This window comes from Brassica napus, chromosome C9 (assembly GCF_020379485.1).
Source record: "Brassica napus cultivar Da-Ae chromosome C9, Da-Ae, whole genome shotgun sequence".
Taxonomy (NCBI): Eukaryota; Viridiplantae; Streptophyta; class Magnoliopsida; order Brassicales; family Brassicaceae; genus Brassica; species Brassica napus.
The window spans coordinates 7,128,776-7,154,799 of NC_063452.1; the positions used below are offsets into that span (position 1 = coordinate 7,128,776).

Here is a 26,024-nt window from a genome sequence, read left to right on the forward strand (position 1 = left end):
TAACATTACTGTGTTTTGTATTCAATATATATATCTCCTGTTTAATGCATAGAATTTTGAGAACTGGCAGACGAAATGTTTTGGTTAATAGAAAATGTTCTGTAAAGAAGAAGAGGTGTGCGTTCGTCAACATGGATCATGTTATTATCAAAGGCTACTGCATGATATAAGACCCAAAAGGCCCAGTAAATGAGATTTAAAAGGCTCAGGAAGGTCCATACCTGTCAAATTCAAGGGCCCATTACGCCCTTTATATTGCGTTCACATTTGAAAAATGTTTAAAAAATTCTTTGACAAACGGAAGGAAGTCGAGACTTAGACAAGTTGCATTTGTACTAACCGACCAAAAATGTTTAATTTCTTATGAGGTCCAGTTTTTGCTTCCTTGCTCTTTTTCTCTGTTGAGCGAGTTACATTTTGGAATTTTATCCCTTTGCTGTCCTCCTCCATTATAATCCTTTTATTGATATTTGGTTGCATTTGATCCATGTCCATGGTTTTGATTTTTAATGTAACCCTTTGCTTTACAGAAACAAGATATGGGGGGGGGGGGGGGGGGGGGGGGGTTCACGGGTTTTACTGCAGATGAACTGTTCGTTGAAATGTCTCTTTGTTCCCATCTCCTACGTTATGGCCCATGTGGTAACTTTTCTTTGACTCAATACTCTGTTTCCATTTTCAAGTTTCTTCCCACAAGTCATAACAATATGAATAGAATAATATTCTAAGATGTTAAGAGTCATGTAAAAGATAAAGAATATATATTTCTTGCCAATGGGGCCATGTGATTCATGAAAGAACTGTGGAGAGACGGTCAACAACTCCGACTTGTTTGTTCTATATACATCCACACATTATTCAACAAATATTCCTTTTCCTTCTTCCTTATTATTAATCATCCCATTCCATCTTTAGTGGTTAAAATTCATGGATATTGAATAGAACCATCAGCTAATCTAATACAAATACAATATAGGTTACTTTATTTTTTAGAGGCAAAAACGCTTTTGTCACTTTGTCTATTTTGACTTGTATAATATATGTAGATCTTTTTTTTTTTTAATTGTATTGCCGATTTGGTTGGAAATTAGACGACTCGTAGGGTCTTTTGTACACACTGGTGACTGGCTTTTTTGACACGAGTCGACTCTCCTTCTCACCACCATTTCCGTGAACACATGAGCCAATACCCAACTTTTCTTCCTGATTTGAAACCCACCACGCTTAATTTGTTCCCTTTCAATGTTAAAAGCTTCCTCCTTGCTGAAAGATAGTGGAAGTTTCGCAAGTTTTATTGTTTCCCATGTCATCTTACAGGTGAAGAATGTCCTCAGATTTTTGAGGCTATCTCTGTTTAAAAGTTAAACCTGAAGTTTTATTTATTATTTATTATTATAGGTTTTGATGAGCAATGCGGTTTCTGCTTCGATCAGTTGAAAGCATTTCCTTTAAGTCCTCTGTTTTCTAGTTATCCTGTGAGCTACTTAGGAGAAAAGGTCAGCTTTGTGGTTGGTAACTTTGAGACAAATGGGATTTGGAGTTGGTAGTAGAATGTTGGATTTGAGGATGGCACAAACCCACAAGCGTTCAAAGAGGTAAACCGTCTACTCTATTGTTGTTCGTTATTACCAGAAACTTCTTTTTTTCTTCTAGTTCTGTAGATTGCTCTAAGTGTGTCCCTATTTTCTGTTAATGGAATCCCTTGCTGCGATGGGTCACGGCAGAAACTGGAAATTTTACAGTGATGTTTGCAAAATCTCTCAGATCCTCTGTTTTCCTTTGCTTAAATTATAGTTTTTTGTGGTCCTGAACTAGACAATGATAGCTTAAAAGTTTGCTTGTGTAGTAGTCGATGAACACTTAATGTTTTGAGTTTATTCTGATACAAAAGGATCTAAGAGACATTCTTGTTAAATGCTTATTTGGTGATAAAAGAGTTAAAAACTATGTTTTTAGTCTTGGTTTCATTTCATTCCTTCTGTTTCCAAAAGGTAGAGTAAAATCTCTTTGAGAATCTTTATTCATGTCGTTTCAATTGATTCTTATTAGTTGCTCTTTATTCACAGTGCCAGCTTTCCAGAAAAGAAAAGTGCGGAGGGAGATAAACTTTCCGATTCTTCTTTTGAAGCCTCTCAACGCATCAAACTGGTGAGTACCATCATCTTTCTTTGCTTCTTTTTTTTGAACATGTAAAAAAGTTGTGATAAAGTGTATTGGTATTTGTTAAAGAACAGCCTAAGAAGCTGAGACATGATTCTTGCCTTCTTGGATTTATCTATATGTTTCTTTGACTAATGAGTATCTTTTTTTCTCTCTCTTTTCCCCCCAAGCTGCTTTTACCCTTTTGCATCTTTTTTGTGAAAGCATGCCTTTACACAAAATGTTTCGCTATTCTTCTTTGTATCCTTCTTACTTGTCTTGTAATCTTTTGGAAGAATTTCCTTTCTGGTATTATTAACGTTATAGAAACTAACCTCTATCATAAATATGTTCTTTTATCATTTTATAAAACCTCTTCTTAGACTGGTTATTGTTTATGGATTTTATCTGACTTGGTTTAGGACATGGAGCGTTCAAATGAATCAACCAGTGCCAAGCATAATCAATATCATTCAGTCACCGAATCTTCATTGAAGGAAGAGGTAATGTGTACGGTCTTTTTTGACGTAGTTCATGTCCTTACTCCGTGGTTTAGGCTCAGTAACCTTAATCCTTGTGAAGATGAAACCTTGATGACCAAGCAACATGAAACTACAAAGTGTGCTCAGACTTAACTCAAGCTCTAACTACGGATGGTGTATGTCAAACCCGAGTTAGACATGCTTTTGGGACCACTTCTTGGGAAACAGCTACACCGCCTCTTCATGTTCGTACCGTTGTCCTTTGTGTCCCCAAGAGTTCAAAAGCACATTTGGAATGTTGTGGCAAGCGTAACTTGATGCTGCAAGACAGCGTTCAAGTTTAAAAGAAGCGTTTGCGTTAGGTTAAACACACAAGGTTCAAGACTTTTATATAAATAGAAGGTCTTGTTGGACTGAGAGTGACAAGAGAGAAAAAAAGATACAGAGATAGTGTGAAGAGAGAAAACTTGTAAAGGTCTAAGCTTTGTGTTTAGTTTTCTCTAGCTTTAGGAGTTGACAGAGTGAATCTTGAGTGCTAGTGAAGGGCATTGAGATGGGTCACTTGTAGCTCCTCTTGTAAACACTATCTGAATCTAGTGGATTCCGAGTTAAAGACTCGGCCAGACGTAGCTACCCTCGTTAACGGGAGTGAACTGGATAAAGTCTTGTGTGTGCTCCCTTTCTTAAGTCTTTACTTTGTCTCTTCAACCCTCTCTTTCTCTGTTTCGAACAACCACTCTGTTTCCTCTGTTCTTGTCTTCTGTTCACGTGTTTGTTGAGTCTTCTCCTAAGGAAAGTCGACGCCTTTAGGGTAAAGAAACTTAACAGAGTGGTATCAGAGCCAGGTTCAGTGTTTGCGGATCTGTAGAGATCTTAGAACATTGAACGATGACTTCGGCTCGAATAGAAGTTGAGAAGTTTGACGGTCGTGGTGACTATACGATGTGGAAAGAGAAACTCATGGCCCATCTGGATATTCTGGGTCTGAGTGTTGCTCTCAAGGAAACCGAAGCTGTAGAGGTTCAACCTGCTGGATCTAAGCAGACAGAGGAAGAAGCAAAGGAAAGTGCTGAAAAGATGGAAGCTTTAGATGAGAAAAGAAGAAAGGCTAGAAGCACCATCGTCTTAAGCGTGACAGATAGAGTTCTCAGGAAGATCAAGAAGGAGCAGACTGCAGCTGCGATGATAAGCGCTCTTGACAAGCTGTACATGTCAAAAGCTCTTCCTAACCGAATCTATCTTAAACAGAAGCTCTATGGATTCAAGATGTCTGAGAATCTGTCCATAGAAGGTAACATTGATGAGTTTCTTCAGATTATAACAGATCTGGAAAACACAAATGTTGCAATCTCTGATGAGGACCAAGCTATCTTGCTCCTCATGTCTCTGCCTAAACCCTTTGACCAGTTAAGAGATACTCTAAAGTATGGCACTGGAAGATCCATACTGACGTTAGATGAAGTGATTGCTGCTATCTACTCAAAGGAACTTGAGTTTGGATCTAACAAGAAAAGTATTAAAGGCCAAGCTGAAGGTCTGTTTGCAAAGGGTAAAGGCGACTCAAGAGGAAGGTCTGAAGGTTGAGAGAGAAACAACAAGTCCTCAAGGACTAGATCTAAGTCTAGATTCAAGAAAGGATGCTGGAACTGTGGTGAAGATGGGCACTTCAAGTCGTCTTGTCCTAACAAGAGCAAAGGCCAAACTCGACCAAAAGACTATAACCATGGAAGAGGAGAGTCATCTGGTGGTGATGGAAACCTTGCAGAAGCTACAGGCCTCTATGTGCTGTCTTCAACTGATGTACATCTTGAAGATGAGTGGGTAATGGACACTGGCTGTAGCTACCACATGACTCACAAGAGAGAATGGTTTGAAGATTTAAATGAAGATGCTGGAGGTTCAGTGAGGATGGGAAACCAAACTATCTCAAAAGTAAGAGGAGTGGGTACCGTGAGAGTCAAGAATGAAGCTGGTCTGAGTGTTCTCTTGACGAACGTCAGGTACATTCCTGACATGGATAGAAATCTTCTATCTTTGGGAACTTTGGAGAAAGCAGGCTACAAGTTTGAATCAGAGAATGGTATCCTTAGCGTCAAAGCTGGCGATCAGATATTTCTCACTGGAAGAAGATATGATACTTTGTATCTGTTACAGTGGAGACCTGTAACGAATTCAGCTCTCATTGCAAGACAAGATGATACAGTTCTGTGGCACAGAAGGCTGGGGCACATGAGCATGAAGAACATGGATATCTTGCTCAAGAAGGGTTTTCTGGACAGAAAGAAGGTATTTAACATGGAACCGTGTGAAGACTGTATCTATGGGCGAGCTAAAAGAGTGGGTTTCAACTTGGCTCAGCATGATACTAGAGAGAAGCTTGAGTATGTCCACTCTGACTTATGGGGAGCACCTTCAGTACCACAGTCTCTGGGCAGGAACCATTACTTCATCTCCTTTGTAGATGATTATACCCGAAAGGTATGGGTTTACTTTCTGAAAACGAAAGATGAAGCCTTTGAGAAGTTTGTAGAGTGGCTCAGTCTGGTGGAAAATCAAAGTGAGAAGAGGCTAAAGACGTTGAGAACAGACAACAGTCTAGAATTCTGCAACAGACAGTTTAATGAGTTCTGTGAAGCTAAGGGCATTCAACGTCACAGAACATGCGCTTACACTCCACAACAAAATGGAGTTGCAGAGCGCATGAACAGAACACTCATGGAGAAAGTGAGAAGCATACTTAGTGACTCTGGTCTCCCAAAGAGATTTTGGGCAGAGGCAACTCAGACAACAGCTATTCTCATCAACAAAACACCCTCTTCAGCTCTGAACTTTGATATACCTGATAAGAAGTGGTTTGGAAGAACTCCAGCTTACAGCTATCTGAGAAGGTTTGGATGTGTTGCATTTGTGCACACTGATGATGGTAAGCTCAATCCAAGAGCTAAGAAAGGTGTCCTTGTTGGATATCCTCCAGGCGTAAAAGGGTACAAGGTCTGGTTACTCGATGAAAAAAAATGTGTAGTGAGCAGAAACATTTTGTTTCAAGAGAATGCATCTTACAAAGATGTGATGACAAAACAACCTGGCTCTTGTGAAGAAGAAGATGCTTCTCCAGGCCCATACCTCGATCTAGACTTGGAAGCAGAAGATAGTATCACCTCAGGTGGAGGAGGTACCAATGATCAACTATCAAGTCCAAGTGCTAGATCTGCGCCTGCATCTCCATCATCTTCTATCAACACAAGTGGTAGCAGTCATGATGCTACAAGCCAAACGCCTCTGAGCTATCATCTAGCAAGAGATCGAGACAGGAGAGACATAAGACCTCCTAGGCGTTTCGATGATGAGGATTACTTTGCTGAGGCTTTATATACTACTGAAGATGGTGGAGAAGTAGAGCCTGAAGACTACAGAGAAGCTATCAGGAGTGTAAATTGGGAAGATTGGAAAGCTGCCATGGATGATGAAATGAGTTCTCAAGCCAAGAATCATACCTGGACAGTGGTAAAGAGGCCTGAGAATCAGAGAGTCATTGGGAGCCGTTGGATTTACAAGTATAAACTTGGAATACCAGGAGTGGAGCAGTCTAGATTCAAAGCCAGATTAGTGGCCAAGTGCTATGCTCAAAGAGAAGGAATCGACTACCACGAGATCTTTGCTCCTGTTGTCAAACATGTATCTATAAGGATCATGTTGTCAATGGTTGCTCAAGAAGATATGGAACTAGAGCAACTTGATGTCAAAACCGCCTTTCTACATGGTGAGCTAAAGGAGAAAATTTACATGGCTCCACCAGAAGGTTTTGAATCAATGTTTCAAGAGGATGAAGTGTGTCTACTCAACAAGTCTCTGTATGGTCTTAAACAAGCACCAAGACAATGGAATGAGAAGTTTGATGCTTACATTACAGAGATTGGATTTGTTAGAAGCGAGTATGACAGTTGTGCCTACATCAAGGAGCTAGCAGACGGCTCAAAGATGTATCTTCTCATCTATGTAGATGATATGTTAGTAGCAGCCAAGGATCTAGAAGCTATTCAACATCTAAAGAAGGAGCTTAGTCAGAAGTTTGAAATGAAAGACTTGGGAGCTGCTAAGAGGATACTGGGTATGGAGATTGTTAGAGACAGAGCTGCTGGTGAACTATGGTTGTCTCAGGAAAGCTACCTGAACAAGATCTTAGACACCTATGGAATGCTAGAAGCTAAGCATGTCTCAACGCCTCTGGGAGCTCATCTGAAGCTGAGTGCTGCAACTGAAGAGCAGATAGCACAAGATGAAGAGTTTATGAAGTCAGTTCCTTATTCAAACGCTGTTGGCAGCATCATGTATGCAATGATAGGAACTCGTCCTGATCTTGCCTATCCAGTAGGGATCGTCAGCCGTTACATGAGCAATCCTATCAAAGATCACTGGAATGGAGTAAAGTGGGTCATGAGATACATAAAGGGTACTCTGGCTACGAAGATGTTGTTCAAAAGAAGTCCTGAGTTCAAGGTCACTGGTTACTGCGATGCTGATTTTGCTGCAGACCCTGATAGAAGAAGATCAATCACTGGTATGGTGTTCACTCTTGGAGGAAACACTATAAGCTGGAAGTCAGGATTGCAGCGAGTTGTTGCGTTGTCTACGACAGAGTCTGAATATATGTCGTTGACTGAAGCTGTGAAGGAAGCCGTATGGCTTAAAGGTTTACTGAAGGAGTTTGGCTATAATCAGAAAAGTGTGGAGATTTTCTGTGATTCTCAAAGTGCTATTGCACTCTCCAAGAACAATGTGCATCATGAACGAACGAAGCACATTGATGTCAAGTGTCACTACATACGGGAGATCATTGCAAGTGGTGACATTGATGTTGTGAAGATTTCAACTGAGAAGAACCCAGCTGATATCTTCACGAAGACCCTGGCAGTTAGCAAGTTTCAAACCGCTTTGAACTTGCTACATGTCAGGCCTGAGTAGTAAAACTCAGGGGGATCCGAGTCTTGGAATCCTGCAACTAGATTCAAAGGTATTGTTTCTCTCTCTCTCTCAAAGTGTGTGTGGAAGTTTGGTTCTGTCATCACGATTTCAGGTGGAGATTTGTGAAGATGAAACCTTGATGACCAAGCAACATGAAACTACAAAGTGTGCTCAGACTTAACTCAAGCTCTAACTACGGATGGTGTATGTCAAACCCGAGTTAGACATGCTTTTGGGACCACTTCTTGGGAAACGGCTACACCGCCTCTTCATGTTCGTACCGTTGTCCTTTGTGTCCCCAAGAGTTCAAAAGCACATTTGGAATGTTGTGGCAAGCGTAACTTGATGATGCAAGACATCGTTCAAGTTTAAAAGAAGCGTTTGCGTTAGGTTAAACACACAAGGTTCAAGACTTTTATATAAATAGAAGGTCTTGTTGGACTGAGAGTGACAAGAGAGAAAAAAAAGATACAGAGATAGTGTGAAGAGAGAAAACTTGTAAAGATCTAAGCTTTGTGTTTAGTTTTCTCTAGCTTTAGGAGTTGACAGAGTGAATCTTGAGTGCTAATGAAGGGCATTGAGATGGATCACTTGTAGCTCCTATTGTAAACACTATCTGAATCTAGTGGATTCCGAGTTAAAGACTCGGCCAGACGTAGCTACCCTCGTTAACGGGAGTGAACTGGATAAAGTCTTGTGTGTGCTCCCTTTCTTAAGTCTTTACTTTGTCTCTTCAACCCTCTCTTTCTCTGTTTCGAACAACCACTTTGTTTCCTCTGTTCTTGTCTTCTGTTCACGTGTTTGTTGAGTCTTCTCCTAAGGAAAGTCGACGCCTTTAGGGTAAAGAAACTTAACAATCCTGTTATTGGAATCACAGATTGATCAGCTCGAGACAAGACTACAGGATCAGTTTAAGGTTCGTTGTGCATTAGAGAAGGCGTTAGGTTATGGAACAGCTTCTTCGTACATGCTGACTGAAACAAACGACATTCCCATGCCCAAGGTGTGTCATTTGTACTTCCCAAAACTTTATATATCTTCTCGAAACAGAGCTCTGTGCATCTAAAGATACGTTTTCTCCTTTTTTCTTCAGCCAGCTATTGATTTGATCAAAGACATTGCGGTTCTGGAGATGGAAGTTATTCATTTGGAACAGTATCTTCTTTCGTTATATCGAAAAGCCTTTGACCAGCGAATCTCTTCTGTAACCCCGAATTCGGAGAAAAAGAAGAAGAAGCCAAAGTCTCCTCCTGTAACAACCCCTACAAGGCGTCTAGTCTTTTGTGAAGAAGATGATACCCCATCGAAAACAGATCCTCTGCTTCCTGCAGGTTGCAGAGACCAAACGGAGTCCAGTTTTCACCGTAGCCACTCCCAGCGTTCTTCAGCATTTAAGTTTAAGAAAGCTTCTCCAGAAGATTCATGGGGTAAAGCCATCCGCTCATGTCACTCCCAACCGCTGTATGTGCACAATGGAGAGAATCTGATCAGTCTAGCTGAACATCTTGGCACCCGAATCTCAGATCATGTTGCAGAGACACCCAACAAGCTGTCTGAAGGAATGGTCAAGTGTATGTCAGAGATATACTGCAAGCTTGCTGAGCCTCCTTCTGTACTTCTACATCAACGAGGTTCATCGCCAGACTCGTCTTTATCATCGCCCTCTGACCAATACGATACATCTAGCCCTGGATTGGGAAACAGCTCCTCTTTCGGTGATTCTTTCCGTGTAGAAGGAGAGAAGGGCTTTAGTGGACAATACAGCTCCATGGTTGAAGTGCTTTGCATTTACAGAGACGCCAAAAAGGCCAGTGAGGTCGAAGATCTTCTGCAGAACTTCAAGTGAGTCAGCTTTTAGATTTGACATATGGATTGAGTGTAGAATTTTAATTGTAGTGTGGATCTTTAAAATGTTCAAAACTCTCGCAGGTCGCTTATCAGTAGGTTGGAGGAAGTCGATCCAAGTAAGTTGAAACATGAGGAGAAGCTGGCGTTCTGGATAAATGTGCACAATGCACTTGTGATGCATGTAAAGCTCTCTTTCTTCAAACGAATCAGTGTCAGTTTTGTGACTCTTATTGCAATTTATTTCATTCTCTTTTAGGCCTTCTTAGCTTATGGGATTCCACAGAACAATGTGAAGAGAGTATTGCTGCTACTCAAGGTAACATCTCTTGCACGAAGAAAGACGCATGAACCATCCTTTCTATTCTATGTCTTGAGATTTTTTCGTTTTTTTTTTTTGGCATGTTCCAGGCTGCATATAATGTTGGTGGACACACGGTCACCGCGGAAGCAATACAAAGCTCAATTCTTGGATGCAAAATGTCTCATCCTGGACAGGTAACTTAGATTGAGTAATCATGAACGGTCTCTTCAAAGCGCCAAAACGAAAAAAGTAAACTTTTTCTTTTCCGTTTTTCTATTTTAGTGGCTTAGACTACTATTTGCTTCAAAGAAGTTCAAAACAGGAGATGAGAGATTAGCTTACGCAATCGATCACCCCGAACCTCTCCTACATTTTGCACTTACTTCAGGCAGCCACTCCGATCCCCCGGTATTGAGATCACTTTAAGAAAACGTCAATAGAATCTGCGAAACCCTTTTGTTAATGCTAGTTAAAAGCTGAAGTCTCTGCTTCTTGGTTGTTGTTTTTTGTTTCTAACAGGTGCGTGTATATACACCAAAGGGAATCCAGCTAGAGCTAGAAACCTCGAAAGAAGACCACATAAGAATGAACTTTAGCATACGCAATCAGAAAGTCCAACTGCCAAAGCTTGTGGAGACCTTTGCAAAAGAGTCCGGTTTATGTCCGGCGGGTTTGACGGAGATGGTTAACCGGAGTATACCGGAATCTTCAAGAACATGTTTTAAATCACGCAAGGCCATTGATTGGATCCCACACAGCTTTACATTCAGATATCTTATTCTTAGAGAAGCTGCCAAATGAAAAATTATTCTTTCATATAATGTGTGTATATAAAAAAGATCGTTGTTGTGTCCCCATTTTCTAATTATAATAGTGTTGTGTTTTGTCTTGATGAGTGGATCTTGTCTCTTGACAGTTACTTGTCATTAAAAATATCCCATTGTAATTCAGAGCTTGCACATGATTGATCATACAACGGTCGAATTTTAACAAATCAGATCAAATAATGAGATTATTTTTTGGCCCATTAATATAGTTACTCTAGTAAGTAATACATTTTTTTCTTTCTAGTATGGCTTTTGGCCAATTATATTCCCGGGAGGATTATAGAAACAAATGGTTAAAACCGTTGACTCTTTAGTACACATGGCTTGAGCACAGCCTAGCTCCTTTGAGTCTCTCCACACGACTTGTTTATAGACACCACACGTGTGGTTCGGGGCACATTTGTCCGACTTGTAGTCGTAGAAAGGTTTCTCCTTCACCCATGTCTCCACCGCAAGAGTCGGCGTCACGGCCAAACCTTTGGCCCAAAGCTGGTTCGCGCCGTATTTCCCAGGGTTTAGACTCGCAAACTCGCATTTCTTCTGGTTCCTCTGGTAACGAGCCAGCCGGTTCGCCGCCGCCTCCAGCGTCTGGCTCCATACTAGCGGTGGGACACCTACCATGGCTCTGGCCTTGTTGTGCGCGTCGGTGAAAGCTTTGGCGGCAGCAGAGATTGTAGGAGAAGCAGGAACGGTTTGTTTGGGTTTCAACTTCTCTGGAGGAGAGACTGCATTGGCGGAGATGACAAGAAGTGCCACGAGGATGGCATAATGGACTAGAGACATTTTTTGGTGGATTTTAGTAACCTGAAAAGATCACTAACCGTTTATATATAGAGAGAAGGCCATTAAAGCTTAGTTAAAAACACTAGTAAAAAATTATTAAACAGGAAGTATAAAAGATGAATAATAGAGAAAGATGTGGGATACATTGGTGGAAGGAGACAAAAATAATACTCCCAAAGGAAGGAGAGGATCATGGCATGTGACTTTGGTGATTGATCCCTTTAACCTGTCTGTGCTGCATGTGACTGACAGATACCCAACTCCCTATTTAATTTCTTTTGTTTGTTTTCAAGGCCCATTAATATTAATGCTTATATAGGGCCAATGGGTCCAGAGCCCTCTTCGCCTCACGTATTCCAATTTTGCCTATAATAATCCACTTTAATTATTGTTGTTTTAGTCCCACCACATCTAATCGAAAAAAAATTATTCTAGTCCTAGTGGCTGTGCTTTCTCCACGACCGTTCCTCTGGTATTAGCCCCCTTCTTTTTATAAACGCCACAACCAGCGTCAGCGGCAAGAAATAAACCTACAACCAGAGTAACTTTATTGATTTCGAAACTGGCGTCAGTCGCCAAGAAACGATCGAAGGCAAAAAAAACAGAGTTGCCGCTGCCGCCGTGAATTCCAGCATCGCATGTGGCAGTTATTAATTACTGTAGCGTCTGAAAAAAGAAAATTTGATTTGCCGTGACTGTGATGCATTTGCCGTGATCATAGTTGTTTTTTTTAATCGCAGTCGCTGACGCCAGAGTTTATTAAACTAACGGGACTATTATTGAATTCTTGTGCGGTTCAAATGCAATGCTCCCACCCAGCAAAAATGAAAAAGAAATAAAAATCACTAACTGGCAACAAAGAATTTGAAATGTTCCTGTATTTAGCTTTTAATTGATGGACTTTATTTACCACGTTGTGTTATCTAAGCCAGTCATAAAAGCACAAGTTCTGAGAAACATTTGTAATAAAATTTGCAGAAGGGAAGTAGAAATGGACCACAGCTTCCATCAAAACATATCATAAATGCTAATCCTTATCTTATTTCTTTCAACTAACAAACAAAATGTTCTGTGAAAGATTTATCTTCCAATGCAGCCTTATTTTTCAAAATGATTTCATATTCACCTGCGATTGGTTCGGTCAAATAAAATTTTACGAAATCGAGGTATAACCACCATAAACCAACCGACTTGCCGATTTCAAAGAAACTAGAGGGAGGGATGATTCACAGAACTTGTTAGATGAACATTTGTTTACGTGTGAGAGAATCAATTGCATTGTATCATCATTGATAAAGCAACAAACAAAAAAAGCGATAATTCAAATCTATTTGATAATTTTGTTTTACTCCATTAATAAAAAGTCAAACATCTCTAATTACAATTTTTTACGTCGGAGAGATTTTTTTTGGTTTCTCAAAATGACTAATTGACACTACTCGGCGATGGTGCTCAGGTTCCGAGTAAATCTCCTCTTCCCTCTGCCACAACATCTTCCGCCACCGGCGTTTGTCTTAACTCCGGCGATGTTTTTCGGCTGGTAAACTTTACCGTCGACGTCACTGTCGTCGACGGAAACCCATCCGACACCGCCGCTCTTGGCCAACGCCGAGCTCGCTTTAACAGCCAACGCTGCCATTTCCTCCGCCCTTAGCGGATGATTGAGCCACGTCAGAGGCAAAACGAAGTAAAGCTGCCCCAACCGGAGCTCCTCGTTGCCGGAGACAGCCGAAACGGCGTCGTCGAAGTCCATTTCGTCTGAGTTGCAGACGAAACTCGTCGGGTATTTCTGCAAGATCTGCCAAACTTTGACCGGAGATGAGAACTCTTGTAAAGTCCCGTCGAACAGTATAACCTTCGCCGAGTCTCCTCTCATAGATTCACGTGAAACACAAGCTCCCATTTTTTTGTTTATATGAGTTAACTCTTGATCTTGATGTTGTGTTGTGTTGTGTTGTGGTTTGTGAATTGAAAGAGACGACCTTGAAAGGAGTTTATATATATGAATACCGAGGAAGAAGAAGACAACAAGCCTCGAGAATCTAAAAGTCCACGTAGGACTTGTCGTGTAGTGATTACAAAGGAACATGACAGCTCAGGGTTTGGTTATTGTTTGGCGAATGGGCCTCATGCAAAAGGGTATATCGGGAAAGAAGGAGAGAGAGTAACGTGGCGAAGATCGCGAGAGGAAGGAGCTTAGGTGGTGAAGGAGGAGCGGGCCACGTGACACGAACAGAGGCATCACCGGCAAGCAGACAAGATCGAGATGGCCGGGAGGTTTCGCGTCTCCGGTGGGTAAGATCTCACGTGAAGACAATTTGCATGTGAAAGTGGGGCCCATCGGTGTTCTGGGTCCTATCAGATTCTTTTGGGCCCTTTTATTAGATACAAGAGTCACCTACCATTTACATTGTGTATTTGTTTATTACTCTCTGTTTTTTATTACTACTTTTTATTTTGCATGAACGTGGCATTAATGAGAACCTTGAAATTATTTGTCAAGTGATATTTTCTTATGTTGGACGAGCAAAAGTTGTATAGAATTATCTGTATTATGTTTTCTTAAACTATACTTTAATGATTTTGTTCTTGATTATTTGTTGAAGAGTATCTTTCCTCCTTTCTGTGTGAAAGTAGACATATTGCTTTTTGTTTAGATATTTATTAATTGGATCCTTTATCAAAAGTAATCACTTCATTGGCTTATACTAATATACTAATGCTTCAATAACATCAGATAAATATCTAATTGCCCTACCACTCTATTACTTTCTACAAAAAAAATAGCCCAAACTTGCTATTTACATGTACACCAGATAATTTTTTTCCCTAAGCTTGTATGGGACTGGAATCATCCACGTCTCCACCGAAATCAAATCAGAGGATGACAATTTTATTTTAAAAATTTGATCTTTTGGCTGATGTGTATGTTTCTTCCTACGTCCCAATAGTCACTTTATTTGAATGATAAACTAATGGTTTGCAGATCTACTGGATACTGATCTGATCTCCCACGGTGGTGACATTCATATGCAAGGCCAACAATAGTTATTACATGAGGTGAAATTGGACAACAATACAGTTTTGCTTACGTAGTTCCATTTTTCAGCACGATGCATGTTTTTGTCGCGATTTTAATTTGTCTTTATTACTGCCTTATTCTTAGGTTTTAGTTTTAGTGTATTGGTGGTGGATTATCCGTAAAAATGGAACTTAACATACTTCAAAACAAAATGATCTTGGATATAGAACATGTGATGAGATGATATTAACACACACGCTTGTAGAATCTACTGTAAGAGTATCTTGGAAACTTTTTTGGTTACTGAATGCAAAGACTTGTACTATACTTTGCTACGAATCCGACCTCTCTAGCTAGGATTTAAAATAGAATTATGTCCCCGAGAAAATTAATCAATCTTATTAATTATATACTAACTCCAGAGGTTTTAAACTTAAGAGAGAATCTGTCTGTGACCTGCATTGTTATGTGCTGTCCCACGCTAATGCAATTGTCTGTGTTCTTTCATGTCACGAGATCTAAGACCAAGCACAGACACAATATGTTTGTTTATAAGTTAAACAGTGTTTTGTTTAATATTCACAAACCCATGCACATTAAATACATGGTAAGGTCCATAAGGAGCAAGCTGATTAGACTAAATTACTTACAGAAATTATGAAAATGCTATTTCCACTTGCTACTCGCCAGCCTATTCTAACTAATTTCATTTAAATATACCACAAGCCTACCATACAAACCAGCTATTTCAGTCATTTGTATATTCACTAATTATCAGTGACAAAAAAAAGAAAAAAAAAAGAGTATATTCACTAATTATCAGCGTTATTTTATTGTTAACTTCTAGTTTTAAGTTAACTAAATTGGAAACGAACCGAATATTTAATCCAAATTATTTACAAAAAGCCGGTTCGCAAACATCTTAGTTTATTGTAGCCACCGGTTAATTAGGCTAAACATGTACAGAGCTCATAAGCTCATAGCTCAAAGTTGATAGTTTGAAACCACACATTTTGTTATAAGGAGGAATGTGCATTTTTTATAAGAGAGAAAAACACAGGGAGCATCAAAAGATGTTCTCATTATCATCGAATACAATTAACAGAAGATGTTTTGATATAGATAACATGATCATCACTCAAGTTGACCATACCACACCCCTTGGATCTTCACATCCTTTGGTACCTTGGCACCCAAGTCAGTATCAGACGGCTGGAGACTCTCGAACACTCCAATCACTTCTCCTGTCTCCGGTTTGCTCTTTGTCACTTTCAGAGTGATCTCACCCACCGAAGCTGCCGTGTTCTTCACGTTCTCCTTTGAGAGCTCCTCTTCGTCTCCTCTGCCTCCAGCTGGCAATGCAACGGCGTTGTCATATCCTGTGGATCCACCACGGCCCTTTGGGTCCAAGAAGGAGGAGCCACGGTACGAAGGGACTAAGAATTTGCCAGTGAAGTTGTCTGGTTTGCCTGAGGCGTCAAGCTGCTTGACCGTGAAGAGGAACGGCACACGCTCGCCTCCTGGAAGCTGGACGGTGACTGCAGCGTAGTCGATTCCGTCTTCTTCCTTGAACTTCACGCTTCCGTCAGAAGAAACCTACTCAATAACCAATAAAAAAAACTCGATCAATCATCAACCGTAACGCTAACCCTAAGCAGAGTATGTTTCTTGATGTGGAAGCAACAAAACCTCGAAGGGGCCTTCGATCTCGTCAAGAGTGTAGGTGAGACGGGTCATGAGCTTGGTGTTCTGGAAGTCAGGAGGTGCGTTCTTGCTAACACTCTCAGCCTTGACGGTGAAGGAAGTAGGCTCGAAGCAGAACTTCTTGCCGGCGTACTTTCCCGGTTTGAAGGAGAAAGTCTCAGAGCCACCGTCAATGGTTGGGCACTGGTTGGCGGTTCCAGTTCCCTTCACTTCCATGTATGTCTTGCTCTGTATCTCATCGTAAGTCAATCTCTTCGGAGCTCCTTCTGCACTTGCTCCCTTTCATTACACCAAAAAAACAAACAACTTTAATTCAGTAAATTGATCCCAATAATTCGTAAAATGATATATCATATAAATATCAATTTGGTATGCATGAGAACATTAACACGTTTGGTACTAATGGTTGCATCTAAACGAATTGAATAACATAAGATCATGAACATATAGGTTAACGCAATTTATTATACTAATCTAAAACTGGTATTGGATTAGTGTTGTTCTGTTATGGTTTCAGTTAAATTTAAAACAATGTAATGAAGTCAGAATCATTTTATTTCATTATTCCATTATGTTTATTGCTCACTCTAATAGTTCTTACAAGAAAGAGTAGGTGATATGAGAAAGTTACCGAGACGACGAGAGCAGAGGTTGCTAGCGCAAATCCGGCGATCTTGACAGCGTCGGAGCATTTGCCGGCGAAGTCCTTGAAGTCAGACTGGAAGGAACAAGTGAGGCGAGCAGAGGAAGTTTCTAGCCCGAATGATTTGCCGACGGTCTGAGTCGACCGGAGGTGAGCACTGCCACGAGAAGGAGCGGTGGAAATCTTCGCCGACTGGAGGAATGTGGTGGCGGATTGGAGAGAGGCTGCCATGGCCACAGATGGTTCAGGTTTTTGTGATCAGAAGAAGAGGAGAAAGTAAAGACTAAAGAGTAAGTAATGGTTAGGAGACAGAGATAAGATTGGGATAAGGCGAGTATTTTGATTGGTTCGTATTGTTGAAATCGTAGTGACTGGTTTCTTCTGTTGCCACGTGTTCAAATGTTAAGTGAAGATATGATACTGTCTGATGCTGACATGTATATGGCAAAAAAAAATTGTTGCTAATATTTCAAAAATCCTGGCCCATGCAGGTTTCGAACCTGCGACCTTCGCGTTATTAGCACGACGCTCTAACCAACTGAGCTAATGGGCCTTTGTTGGCTGTGTAAACATACAATCCCAATTGACAGGGAAATATTGATCTTTTGTTTGTTAAAGCTTACTTTGACCCAAAATTGTTATAGTTTTCCTTACCTTCTCTACTACATGATGGTATTTGCCTATTTGGTTAGGTAGGTACGTTTAGAGCTTGAAGTTTTATGCATGATCATAAAGTTTCCACGGCCTTTATTGTGTATGCTTGATAGTGATATTCTCATTCACAATTTCAACATAGTTCAGATTTTCTGTATTTTTGATTAGGGATTGGGCGTTCGGGTACCCGTTCGGGTTCGGATCGGGTTTATTCGAGTTTCGGGTTTTCGGGGTTAAAGATTTCAGCTCTATTCGGATATTTCTAAATTTCGGGTCGGGTTCGGTTTGGATATTTGCAGGTTCTGTTCGGGTTCGGATAACCCATTTAAATGATTTTTAAAATTTTAAAATTCAATATATAGTTTAAATTTCTTAAAATCTGTAAATAAAATATTGTATTACATATAAATTTGAATAACATATTTCACAATACCTAAACTTAACATATAAATTGGTTTGTTTGAATATTTTGATAGAGAATCAGTAGATATTTCAAGTATTATTAGTGTTTTGAGTATATTATAGTTATTTTAGACATTTATTTTTGACTAATTGTATATATTTTCAAGTATTTTAGATAATTTAAAATTATCTTATATATTTTGGATGTTTTTCATATACATTAAATCTAAAAATAATTAATATACTTAGATATATAAATCTATTTCAGATATATTCGGGTACTCGAAATACTTCGGTTCGGGTCAGGTTCGGTTTCGGTTCTCTGGATACCAAAATTTTGAACCCGTTCGAATATTTAATCAATTTCGGTTTGAGTTCAGTTCTAATTTTTCGGATCGGGTTCGGTTTGGTTCTTCAGATTCGAGTTTTTTTGTCCGGCCCTAATTTTGATGCATGCTGTGCTTGGTAGTGAAATCTTCATTCACAATTTAAGCATAGTCCAGCTTCCATACCAAATTAATTAAATTAAGGAATACAGATAGAAATTATGAAGTAGGGCTTCTCCATTGGTGATGATTTTTTTAGAAGTGCAAAATAGATGTGTTGTAGTTCATGTCATTCGGGTACCTCGCAAACACAAGCTCCAAGTATTACGAGTTACACATGCAATTAAGCAGGAAGTTGGATTTAATGAACATGCAACTTTGTTATTCAGTTCACAAGTACTACTAATTGAGATTTAATGAATTGGCATAAGTTATAACTCTGTTATTCAGTTCACAAGTACTACCAATTGAGATTTAATGAATTGGCTTTAATTATAAGTTTGTTATTCAAATTCACTTTTTTTTATCAACGTTATTCAATTTACTAGTACTACTAATTGCGTGTCTTTGTGTCCATAAGTTTACTTTGTCTCTGTATGTTATGGGTTATGAATTGGGCTTCGGTAAAGCCGGAAAGAAGAGCCCACTAGTACTTGCCTAAAACACTTGTTTTTGTGGCAGAGCTACCAATTATATTGTGCTAAACCGAGAGGTCAAAAAAGTTAATGCCTAGAAATTAAAGAGCATACACTCACAGACAGAGCAAGACAGATAGGCACTCGGAATGAGTAGGAGGTTTTGAATCATCATGATGAATCAGATGACAATAAACAATCCTCATCGTGCCTCGAATCTTTTAAACAAAACTTTCATAAACAAAAAAAAACTACTAGTAAATAGAAGAGAATTTCTCTCAGACAAATGCCTCGATTGTCCCCACGATTTAAAGAATGGATTGATCGGACTCGTCATCTATTGTGTTGTTCATCACCGAGAAATCAAGTTTTTTTTTTGCTAAATAAAATAAAGTTAATAAAACAAGAAAAGAAAAAGTCAATCCTCTCAGACAAATGCCTCGATTGTCCACATGATTTTTATGAATGGATTCGTCGGACTCGTCATCTATTGTTTCTTCATCACTGAGAATTTTCTTTCATTAACCAAGATAAATATAAAATAATTTACCAAACGATTTACTGCAAAAACTCATGATACAAAACAGATAAAAGGAAGAGAGGACAAGGCAGAGCTAAAGTTAACGAAAACACGAGGAAATTTGCAGAGACTAAAAGGTTATGATTCGCAACCCAGATTGTACTTAATTTAAAGAGTTGACGGTAGCTGGCTAATTTATAGGAGAAGGGTTTAGGGTTGTCTAGGTCGTCTCCACTCCAGAGAAACGACACGAAGTCCTACTACTAAAGTAAACGGGCTTGATAGTTTACAAAAAAACATGGCCCATGTTTAAGAAATGTAATATATGGGCCTTTATAATACGTAATTAGTTTAGTCACAAGTGGGTTAGATAAAATTGTAATAATAGTCCAAACATTTGTACGACATGACAGAATAGTTGGAGAATTAGACACCACTTTTGTGTACTTACCGGTTAGCTTTACTTGTTCACTCACTCTTCCGCTGCTGTCCTCTCAGAGCAGGAGCCGAGGATGGCGATGAAGAGAGGATTCAAGGTATTTCTCTCTCTCTCTGGTTTTATTGTAGATATATATAATTAGATTAATTTTTGATTCTCGAATTGGAAATTATTGAAAACGAAGCAGATGATTCTGGGATCTCAATCGATGGCGAGAAAAAGGATACTGGCTGAAATGGGATATGAATTCACTGTCGTGGTAACACTGCTTCTCCTATTTTGTTTACTCTTCTCTCGATTATTAAGTTAATAATAGGATGTTGAAATCGAGACTTGGGATATGTAATGCATGGTATGGTATGTTGGGGTTGAAGACAGCAGACATTGATGAGAAAGCTATCAGGAGAGACAATCCTGAAGATTTGGTTGTAGCTATCGCTCAGGCCAAGGCAGATGAGATTATATCGAAACTGGGAGGTCTAACCCAGTTTGGTCAGGATCCTCAACCAACCTTATTGATTACTGCTGACACTGTAATGCTTACTCTTTTCTTTTATTATTTTGTTTTTTTTTGTTTTACTATTAGAGTTTCGTCTCTTGGGGTTATTACATTATTATTTTGAACTTGAGGTGATTATTGGTAGGTTGTTGTGTACAAAGGTGTCATTAGAGAAAAACCAACTACCAAGGATGAAGCTCGCCTTTTTATCAAAGGTCTGCCTTTTTTTTTTTGTCCAAGTTATATTTTTCTACTTCTGTAACAAGGTGATATGATTTTAAGCATTTTTTCTTTGAAACCTATACCAGGCTATTCCGGTTCACATGGAGGCGTTGTGGGCTCTGTTTTAGTAAGGAACTTGAAAACTGGTGTTCAAAGAATCGGTTGGGACAAAGCTGAGGTACACTACTATCAACATCTACATATGGTCCTCTTCTTCTTAGATGATATTTGATTATTTTCTGATTAAGGCCGTCCATGAAAAGAAAACTAAACAGTCTCCTTCGAATTTGCTTCTTTTTTGGTTCTTCTAAAAACTCTTACCGTGTGGGTGGTTTAACAGTTTGTGTGGGTATGTTGTGACGCAGGTTTATTTCCATGAGATTCCAGAAAAAGTCATAGACGATCTTGTAAAATCTTCTAAAACTACCCCACTCATTCTTCTTTTCTCTTGAAGTGGGTTTGTTTAACATCTAAGTTTGTGTTTTCAATATTCAGATTGATGATGCGGTAACTTTCAAAGTTGCTGGAGGTTTAATGCTGGAGCATCCCCTCATTGCTCCCTTTATCGATACCGTGGTTAGCCCTACTATTTCGATATAACAAGCTTGCGTGTTCTGTTTCCAGCATATTGCTTAAATATGTACACACCTCTAAAAGCCTTTTACGTTGTAATGTTGTAGGTGGGAGGAGTTGATACAGTCATGGGACTTCCTAAAGACCTCACTGAAAAATTCATCACCGATGTGTTGGAGCTCAACCCCCTCCATCTTGAAGATTCCTCATGTAGGAAGGCTTAGACTGATAATACACTGAGATTCTTATTGCAACATTGAAATATTGTGATGTTTGATCCACTTATGGTATAAAAAGATTGAAATTCCTTCAACACAAGTATATAACTGTTATGAACCGGATTGTAGATGGTTTATAACTAAGAGATTATGATTTGTAATCTTTCCATTTATCTATGACGGTATAACTGTTATGAACCAGATTGTAGATGGTTTATAACCAAGAGATTATGATTTGTAATCTTTCCATTTATCTAGATTTTTCCATTACTTTTATAACACGTTATCAGCACGAAACTCTAAATCATTAAGTTAATACCCAAATCGAAAAACCCTAACCCTAGCCGGCGATCCAACGAACCCTAAACCCCGATCGCGTCTCTTATTCCTGTATCTGTTCCAGCTCGCGTCCCCGATCAGCTTCAGCCCAAGGCGTTCCTGATCCTAGCTCAGACGTTCGCGACCCGAGAGCAGCTCCAGCACACGACCTCTTCCTCGTTCGCGACAGCATCAGACAGCTCGCGTCCGACGATCAAAGACGTCCGCGACCCGATAGAAGCAACTCGATCCATTCCAGCTCGCGTCCCGTTCGTGTCAGGCTAAACTCCTTTGGTGGTCCGATTCAACAATCATCTAAGGTTAAAAGAATTGTTTGACCGTTAAATTGATAGATTTATTTTCTCATCCTGCTTGGTTAATTGTTCATCTGATTTAAAATTGTTTAAACCCACCAGTTAAAACATTGATTGAATCTGATAGATTGCTAGCTTGCTTTGCTTATATAATCCGATAGGTTGATAGATTGATTGAGGTTTACTTGTTTAAAATCCGAATGATCTAATTGCATGATTCTTGAGGTTTAATATCACCTGCTAGGATTGATAGTTTTGTAATCTGATCTGTTTTAAATAGAAACCCCAAATAATCCGTATGATAGGTTATATTGATCTGATTTGGATATTTTTGAGAATTGAGAATCCTTATGCAAGGTTGATAGATTCATGATAAAATCTAATGTCTTGAGGTTTAAGATTGTATGCTAAGTTCGATTAAATTGATTGATCTGATTATATGTTTTTGAGGTTTGATAAATTCGGATACTAGATAAATTACACATGGTTTATGCTAAATACCAATCAGCCTTGAAACTGATTCATTGAAATTCCTGCTTGAAATCTATATTCTAGTATTGCTAAAATCAGCCTTGAAACTGATTCATTGAAATTCATGCTTGAAATCTATATTCTACTATTGCTAAAATCAGCCTTGAAACTGATTGAGTGATTAATAAATCTTTTTACTAGTCTTGCTAAAATCCATTGATTGTTAAACCCTAATTGCATGATTAATTGAATCCGTTTTTGCTAGCCTTGATAAACCATAATATTATGAGCACATAGAAATAGTATTGCTGAGACTTGCTAGAAATTGATTGATTGATTAAATACCTTTAAGATTGATAGTCTTTTTGTCCTCACAAAATTGAAATCCGAATTGATTGTTTTTAAGAGTAAGGCCGCATGAAAGTTATATCTAAATATTGAGTGATATAAGATTTGAGATGTCGAAAATCAACCTGGATTTTGCTGCCTTAAATCTCTTTGGAGATAATTATTTACGGTGGGCATTGGATACAAAGATTATCCTAAAGTAAAAAAAAAAGACTTGGTGAATGTATCATAAAAGACAATAATACCAATGAGAAAGATTGATACATGGCAATATTAATTATTAGCCATCATCTTATTAAGAGTCTCAAAGATCAATATCTGACTATAGAGAATCCTCTAGACATTTGGACAGAGTTAAAAATCGAGATATGATCACCAAAGAACGGTGTTATTACCAAAACCCTATTTGATTAGAGGAATCTCAGAATCCAGGACTATAAGTTCGTTGATGAGTCTATTGCTAGCTGGGCAAAATATTGGATTACTGATGAGAAACAGTGAATTGAGACCTCCTGGATTAACCCCATTACCTGATACCAATAAGGCCGCAGAAGAAAAAAAAGGTAACCACGTCCAGAATGATAGACCACATGGTCATGGCCGTGGAGGGTGGAAAGGACGTGGCCATGGCCACTATAACATTTGGCCGTGGGAATCACTATGGCAGAGGCCGTGGGTATCAACCCAATTTGATTCATGGTCAAGGCAGTGGCCGTGGTATATCCTTTAAACCACAAAGCTCGACCAAATCAGTGTGCCATAGATGTGGAATGGAGAACCATTGGGCTAAGATATGAAGGACTCCCAAACATTTTTGTGACATCTATCAAAGAGAGTCTGAAAGGGAAGAATCCTGAAATCCACTTGGTCTATAAAGATGGTGAAAATAATTTCGAACATGATCAAGATGATCTTATGGAATATGAGACTTATGATTGCCTAAAAGAATCAAGTTGATAATCTGATTTCGACATCAAACTTGTGTGATTGCTTTGCTTGTATGCTTTCTCTGATTTTTATCTCCTTGAATTTATTTTTATTACATTGTCTGCTTAAATTAAATGAATGAATGATTTTTCTATATGAGTACACTGAAAAACGCCAATATAAGTACTAAATCAAGTATCGCCAGTCTGAAAGAAGACTATGGCTAGGCTAATATATTATTGCCTAAGGGTATGCATCTAGAAATCAGTGATGCCTTATATTCACCCAGCTCTAAGAGCCAGAGCAGCCTATTGAGTTTTAAAGATATAAAAATGAATGGTTTCCATATTGAAACAATGGGCGAAAGAAACAAAGAGTTCCTTCAGATATATGTATAAAATCGCCTAAGGCCATAATAAGTCCTAAAGAATATACATTCATTCTCTACTGACCTAGACTATGCATATATCAGTATGATAGAGGCTAAAAGCCTGCGAAAATATACACTTTATGGCACGACCGGATTGGCCATCCTGGTCCAAACATGATGCAAAAATTGATATTCAAAAGGCACACATTAAGAGATAAGAAGAGTTATCCCAAAGAATCTCACGTGTGTAGCATGTACACAAGGGAAACTCATTAGGCCATCACCAGTAAAACGACTACGAGCCTCTTTTTCATAAATAAAGACTATATGTCTAGATAATATTGGTGAGTACATGTCCCAAGCGTTTAAATGATTATGGTATGTCTATTGGGGTAAGTGTGGACAATTCTGTGATACATGTCTATACCAAGAACGGTTTGGCCGAAATCTTTTAAAACGCAAATAGCTGATTGATAGACCATAACTTATGAGGTCAAAACTCTCATTCACAGCTTGGGCCACACGAAATTTACATGCACCTAAGTTAATACGCATCAGGCCATTTAGTGAGCATAGATATCCCCTATCACAATTATTAACGGGTCAAGAGCCAGACATACCCCATCATAAGACATTTGGATGTGCTGTCTATGTACTAATTGCTCCACCACAGAGAACTAAGATGAGACCTCAAAAGGAGGATGTGGATATATGTTGGATATGATTCTCCCACAATAATAAAGTACTTTGAGCCAACTATGGGTGATTATATTTGAGGTCAGGTACATGGATTATTTTAAGACCAGGAGGAGAAAAAAAATAATAAAGCTCGTAAAAAAATGGTAAAAGAAATAGAATGGAATCAACCATCAATGTCTTGGCAAGATCCTCGGACTAAAGAATGTGAAATAGAAGTCCAAAGATTATACATTTACAAAGCTAGCTAATCAAATGCCAGACACATTTGCTGATCCGAAAAAGAATGACTAAGTCATATATAAACCAGCTTGTAAAGAACCAACGAATTTGATGTCCAAGAAGAGACACAGTCAAGTTGCTACAAAGTCTAGACAATGTATGAAACGTGGTAGACCAAATAGGTTCCAAAAGATAAAAATCCTCGGAAACAAAAGAAAGGTGCAGATAATGATAATCAAAATCCAAATCCGAGGTTACTAAGGAAACCATCCCAGACATGGAGATAAGGCCGGCCGGCTCTAAGGTACAGGTACCAAACAATGTAGTTTGGGACGCCAAGCTGCAAAGTATTAAAGGTCCTGATAATAATGAATCTCAATCGATTATATCATGTCTGGAACATAATGGAACCAATAAGGAATGTCGACATAGGATGATTTATTTGCATACAAGGTAGCACTTGAATTTATGAATATAAGCGAGGATCATGAACCCACATCAATATAAGAGTGCGCACTCGTAGAACAGATTGGATTGAATGGAAACGTGGGGTTAAATAGTATAAGGAAGAAAGACGTATTTGGCCATATGATTAAGACGACATATGATGTTAAAACCAGTGGATATAAATGGGTCTTGTGAGGAATAGAAATCGTGAGATATAAAGCTGATGTTGCACAAGGATTCTCACAAAGACCAGTAATTGATTATGAGGAGACATACTCCCATGTGGTGGATGCAACTACTTTTAGATTTCTCATAAGTCTGGCTATATAAGAGAGAAAATTAGACTTGCAGCAAGTTGATGTAGTGACTGCATATTTATATGGTCCACTGGATAATGAAAGTACTAGAGGGTATTGAGCTGAAAGTACAGCAAGTTCTTGAGAACAATATTGATAATCATCAAAGTATATGATCTGAATATCCTAGGAACCTCTAGATACAATTTCTCAAACAGTTGAATATCTCAAGAAAGAGTTTGAGATGAAACATCTTGGAAAACAAAGTTTTGTTTGGGATTACAACTTGAGTACATTAACAATGAAATCCTTGTGCATCAAATAGTATATACAGAAAATGGCACTCAAGAAATTTAATATGGACCAGTCTCACCCATTATCTAGTACATGGGCGTGAGATCACTTGTTTTGGACAC

At 38.9% G+C, this 26,024-nt stretch overlaps 5 protein-coding genes and 4 non-coding genes across 10 annotated transcripts; 2 read left to right on the plus strand and 7 right to left on the minus strand.

The window, feature by feature from the left end:
- The first annotated feature begins 576 nt into the window (after positions 1 to 576).
- LOC106354962 lies at positions 577 to 10,691 on the plus strand. 2 transcript variants are annotated; one of them, XM_048767891.1, is made up of 11 exons: positions 577 to 1,317; positions 1,399 to 1,595; positions 2,067 to 2,148; positions 2,562 to 2,642; positions 8,461 to 8,586; positions 8,677 to 9,425; positions 9,513 to 9,612; positions 9,688 to 9,747; positions 9,840 to 9,926; positions 10,015 to 10,140; positions 10,252 to 10,691. In XM_048767891.1, exons 2-11 carry the CDS (start codon positions 1,528 to 1,530, stop codon positions 10,531 to 10,533), a joined length of 1,761 nt encoding a protein of 586 aa, XP_048623848.1. In that variant the 5' UTR covers positions 577 to 1,317; positions 1,399 to 1,527; the 3' UTR covers positions 10,534 to 10,691. The 2 variants fall into 2 exon arrangements, with proteins under 2 accessions (XP_048623848.1, XP_048623849.1); XM_048767892.1 differs by lacking the exon at positions 2,562 to 2,642 and having other exon boundaries at positions 577 to 1,595.
- LOC106357665 (STS14 protein) lies at positions 10,653 to 11,578 on the minus strand. Its single transcript, XM_013797350.3, has 2 exons — positions 11,487 to 11,578; positions 10,653 to 11,363 (listed from the first exon to the last, which is right to left on the minus strand). Exon 2 carries the CDS (start codon positions 11,340 to 11,342, stop codon positions 10,800 to 10,802), a length of 543 nt encoding a protein of 180 aa, XP_013652804.1. The 5' UTR covers positions 11,343 to 11,363; positions 11,487 to 11,578; the 3' UTR covers positions 10,653 to 10,799.
- A 1,081-nt stretch (positions 11,579 to 12,659) lies between these two features.
- BNAC09G07980D lies at positions 12,660 to 13,350 on the minus strand. Its single transcript, XM_013797351.3, has one exon. It carries the CDS (start codon positions 13,243 to 13,245, stop codon positions 12,778 to 12,780), a length of 468 nt encoding a protein of 155 aa, XP_013652805.1. The 5' UTR covers positions 13,246 to 13,350; the 3' UTR covers positions 12,660 to 12,777.
- A 2,075-nt stretch (positions 13,351 to 15,425) lies between these two features.
- Positions 15,426 to 17,110, minus strand: LOC106366279 (oxygen-evolving enhancer protein 1-1, chloroplastic-like). Its single transcript, XM_013805864.3, has 3 exons — positions 16,700 to 17,110; positions 16,054 to 16,347; positions 15,426 to 15,960 (listed from the first exon to the last, which is right to left on the minus strand). Exons 1-3 carry the CDS (start codon positions 16,940 to 16,942, stop codon positions 15,499 to 15,501), a joined length of 999 nt encoding a protein of 332 aa, XP_013661318.1. The 5' UTR covers positions 16,943 to 17,110; the 3' UTR covers positions 15,426 to 15,498.
- An 80-nt stretch (positions 17,111 to 17,190) lies between these two features.
- TRNAI-AAU lies at positions 17,191 to 17,264 on the minus strand. The gene has a single exon. It is a non-coding gene; the product is annotated as a tRNA-Ile (tRNA).
- Positions 17,265 to 18,872: 1,608 nt separating this feature from the next.
- Positions 18,873 to 18,942, minus strand: LOC125593717. The gene has a single exon (XR_007329615.1). It is a non-coding gene; the product is annotated as a small nucleolar RNA Z105 (small nucleolar RNA).
- A 59-nt stretch (positions 18,943 to 19,001) lies between these two features.
- LOC125593783 lies at positions 19,002 to 19,089 on the minus strand. Its single transcript, XR_007329674.1, has one exon. It is a non-coding gene; the product is annotated as a small nucleolar RNA SNOR75 (small nucleolar RNA).
- A 61-nt stretch (positions 19,090 to 19,150) lies between these two features.
- Positions 19,151 to 19,238, minus strand: LOC125593782. The gene has a single exon (XR_007329673.1). It is a non-coding gene; the product is annotated as a small nucleolar RNA SNOR75 (small nucleolar RNA).
- A 391-nt stretch (positions 19,239 to 19,629) lies between these two features.
- Positions 19,630 to 21,374, plus strand: LOC106366277 (7-methyl-GTP pyrophosphatase-like). The gene is made up of 8 exons (XM_013805863.3): positions 19,630 to 19,784; positions 19,875 to 19,946; positions 20,062 to 20,220; positions 20,332 to 20,401; positions 20,495 to 20,586; positions 20,774 to 20,815; positions 20,904 to 20,984; positions 21,089 to 21,374. Exons 1-8 carry the CDS (start codon positions 19,761 to 19,763, stop codon positions 21,203 to 21,205), a joined length of 657 nt encoding a protein of 218 aa, XP_013661317.1. The 5' UTR covers positions 19,630 to 19,760; the 3' UTR covers positions 21,206 to 21,374.
- Positions 21,375 to 26,024: the final 4,650 nt, after the last annotated feature.

What these genes read in the sequence shown, in the direction of transcription:
- LOC106354962 (XM_048767891.1), top strand. Translation starts at nt 1,528, where the DNA reads ATGGGATTTGGAGTTGGTAGTAGAATGTTGGATTTGAGGATGGCACAA. An exon ending in AATCTTCATTGAAGGAAGAG is followed by an intron (nt 2,643 to 8,460) that starts GTAATGTGTACG and finishes TTGGAATCACAG; the next exon opens with ATTGATCAGCTCGAGACAAG. An exon ending in GCAGCCACTCCGATCCCCCG is followed by an intron (nt 10,141 to 10,251) that starts GTATTGAGATCA and finishes TGTTTCTAACAG; the next exon opens with GTGCGTGTATATACACCAAA.
- LOC106357665 (XM_013797350.3), bottom strand. Translation starts at nt 11,342, where the DNA reads ATGTCTCTAGTCCATTATGCCATCCTCGTGGCACTTCTTGTCATCTCC.
- BNAC09G07980D (XM_013797351.3), bottom strand. Translation starts at nt 13,245, where the DNA reads ATGGGAGCTTGTGTTTCACGTGAATCTATGAGAGGAGACTCGGCGAAG.
- LOC106366279 (XM_013805864.3), bottom strand. Translation starts at nt 16,942, where the DNA reads ATGGCAGCCTCTCTCCAATCCGCCACCACATTCCTCCAGTCGGCGAAG. An exon ending in CCTCTGCTCTCGTCGTCTCG is followed by an intron (nt 16,348 to 16,699) that starts GTAACTTTCTCA and finishes GTGTAATGAAAG; the next exon opens with GGAGCAAGTGCAGAAGGAGC. An exon ending in AGATCGAAGGCCCCTTCGAG is followed by an intron (nt 15,961 to 16,053) that starts GTTTTGTTGCTT and finishes GTTATTGAGTAG; the next exon opens with GTTTCTTCTGACGGAAGCGT.
- LOC106366277 (XM_013805863.3), top strand. Translation starts at nt 19,761, where the DNA reads ATGGCGATGAAGAGAGGATTCAAG. An exon ending in CGATGAAGAGAGGATTCAAG is followed by an intron (nt 19,785 to 19,874) that starts GTATTTCTCTCT and finishes AAAACGAAGCAG; the next exon opens with ATGATTCTGGGATCTCAATC. An exon ending in AGCTCGCCTTTTTATCAAAG is followed by an intron (nt 20,402 to 20,494) that starts GTCTGCCTTTTT and finishes AACCTATACCAG; the next exon opens with GCTATTCCGGTTCACATGGA.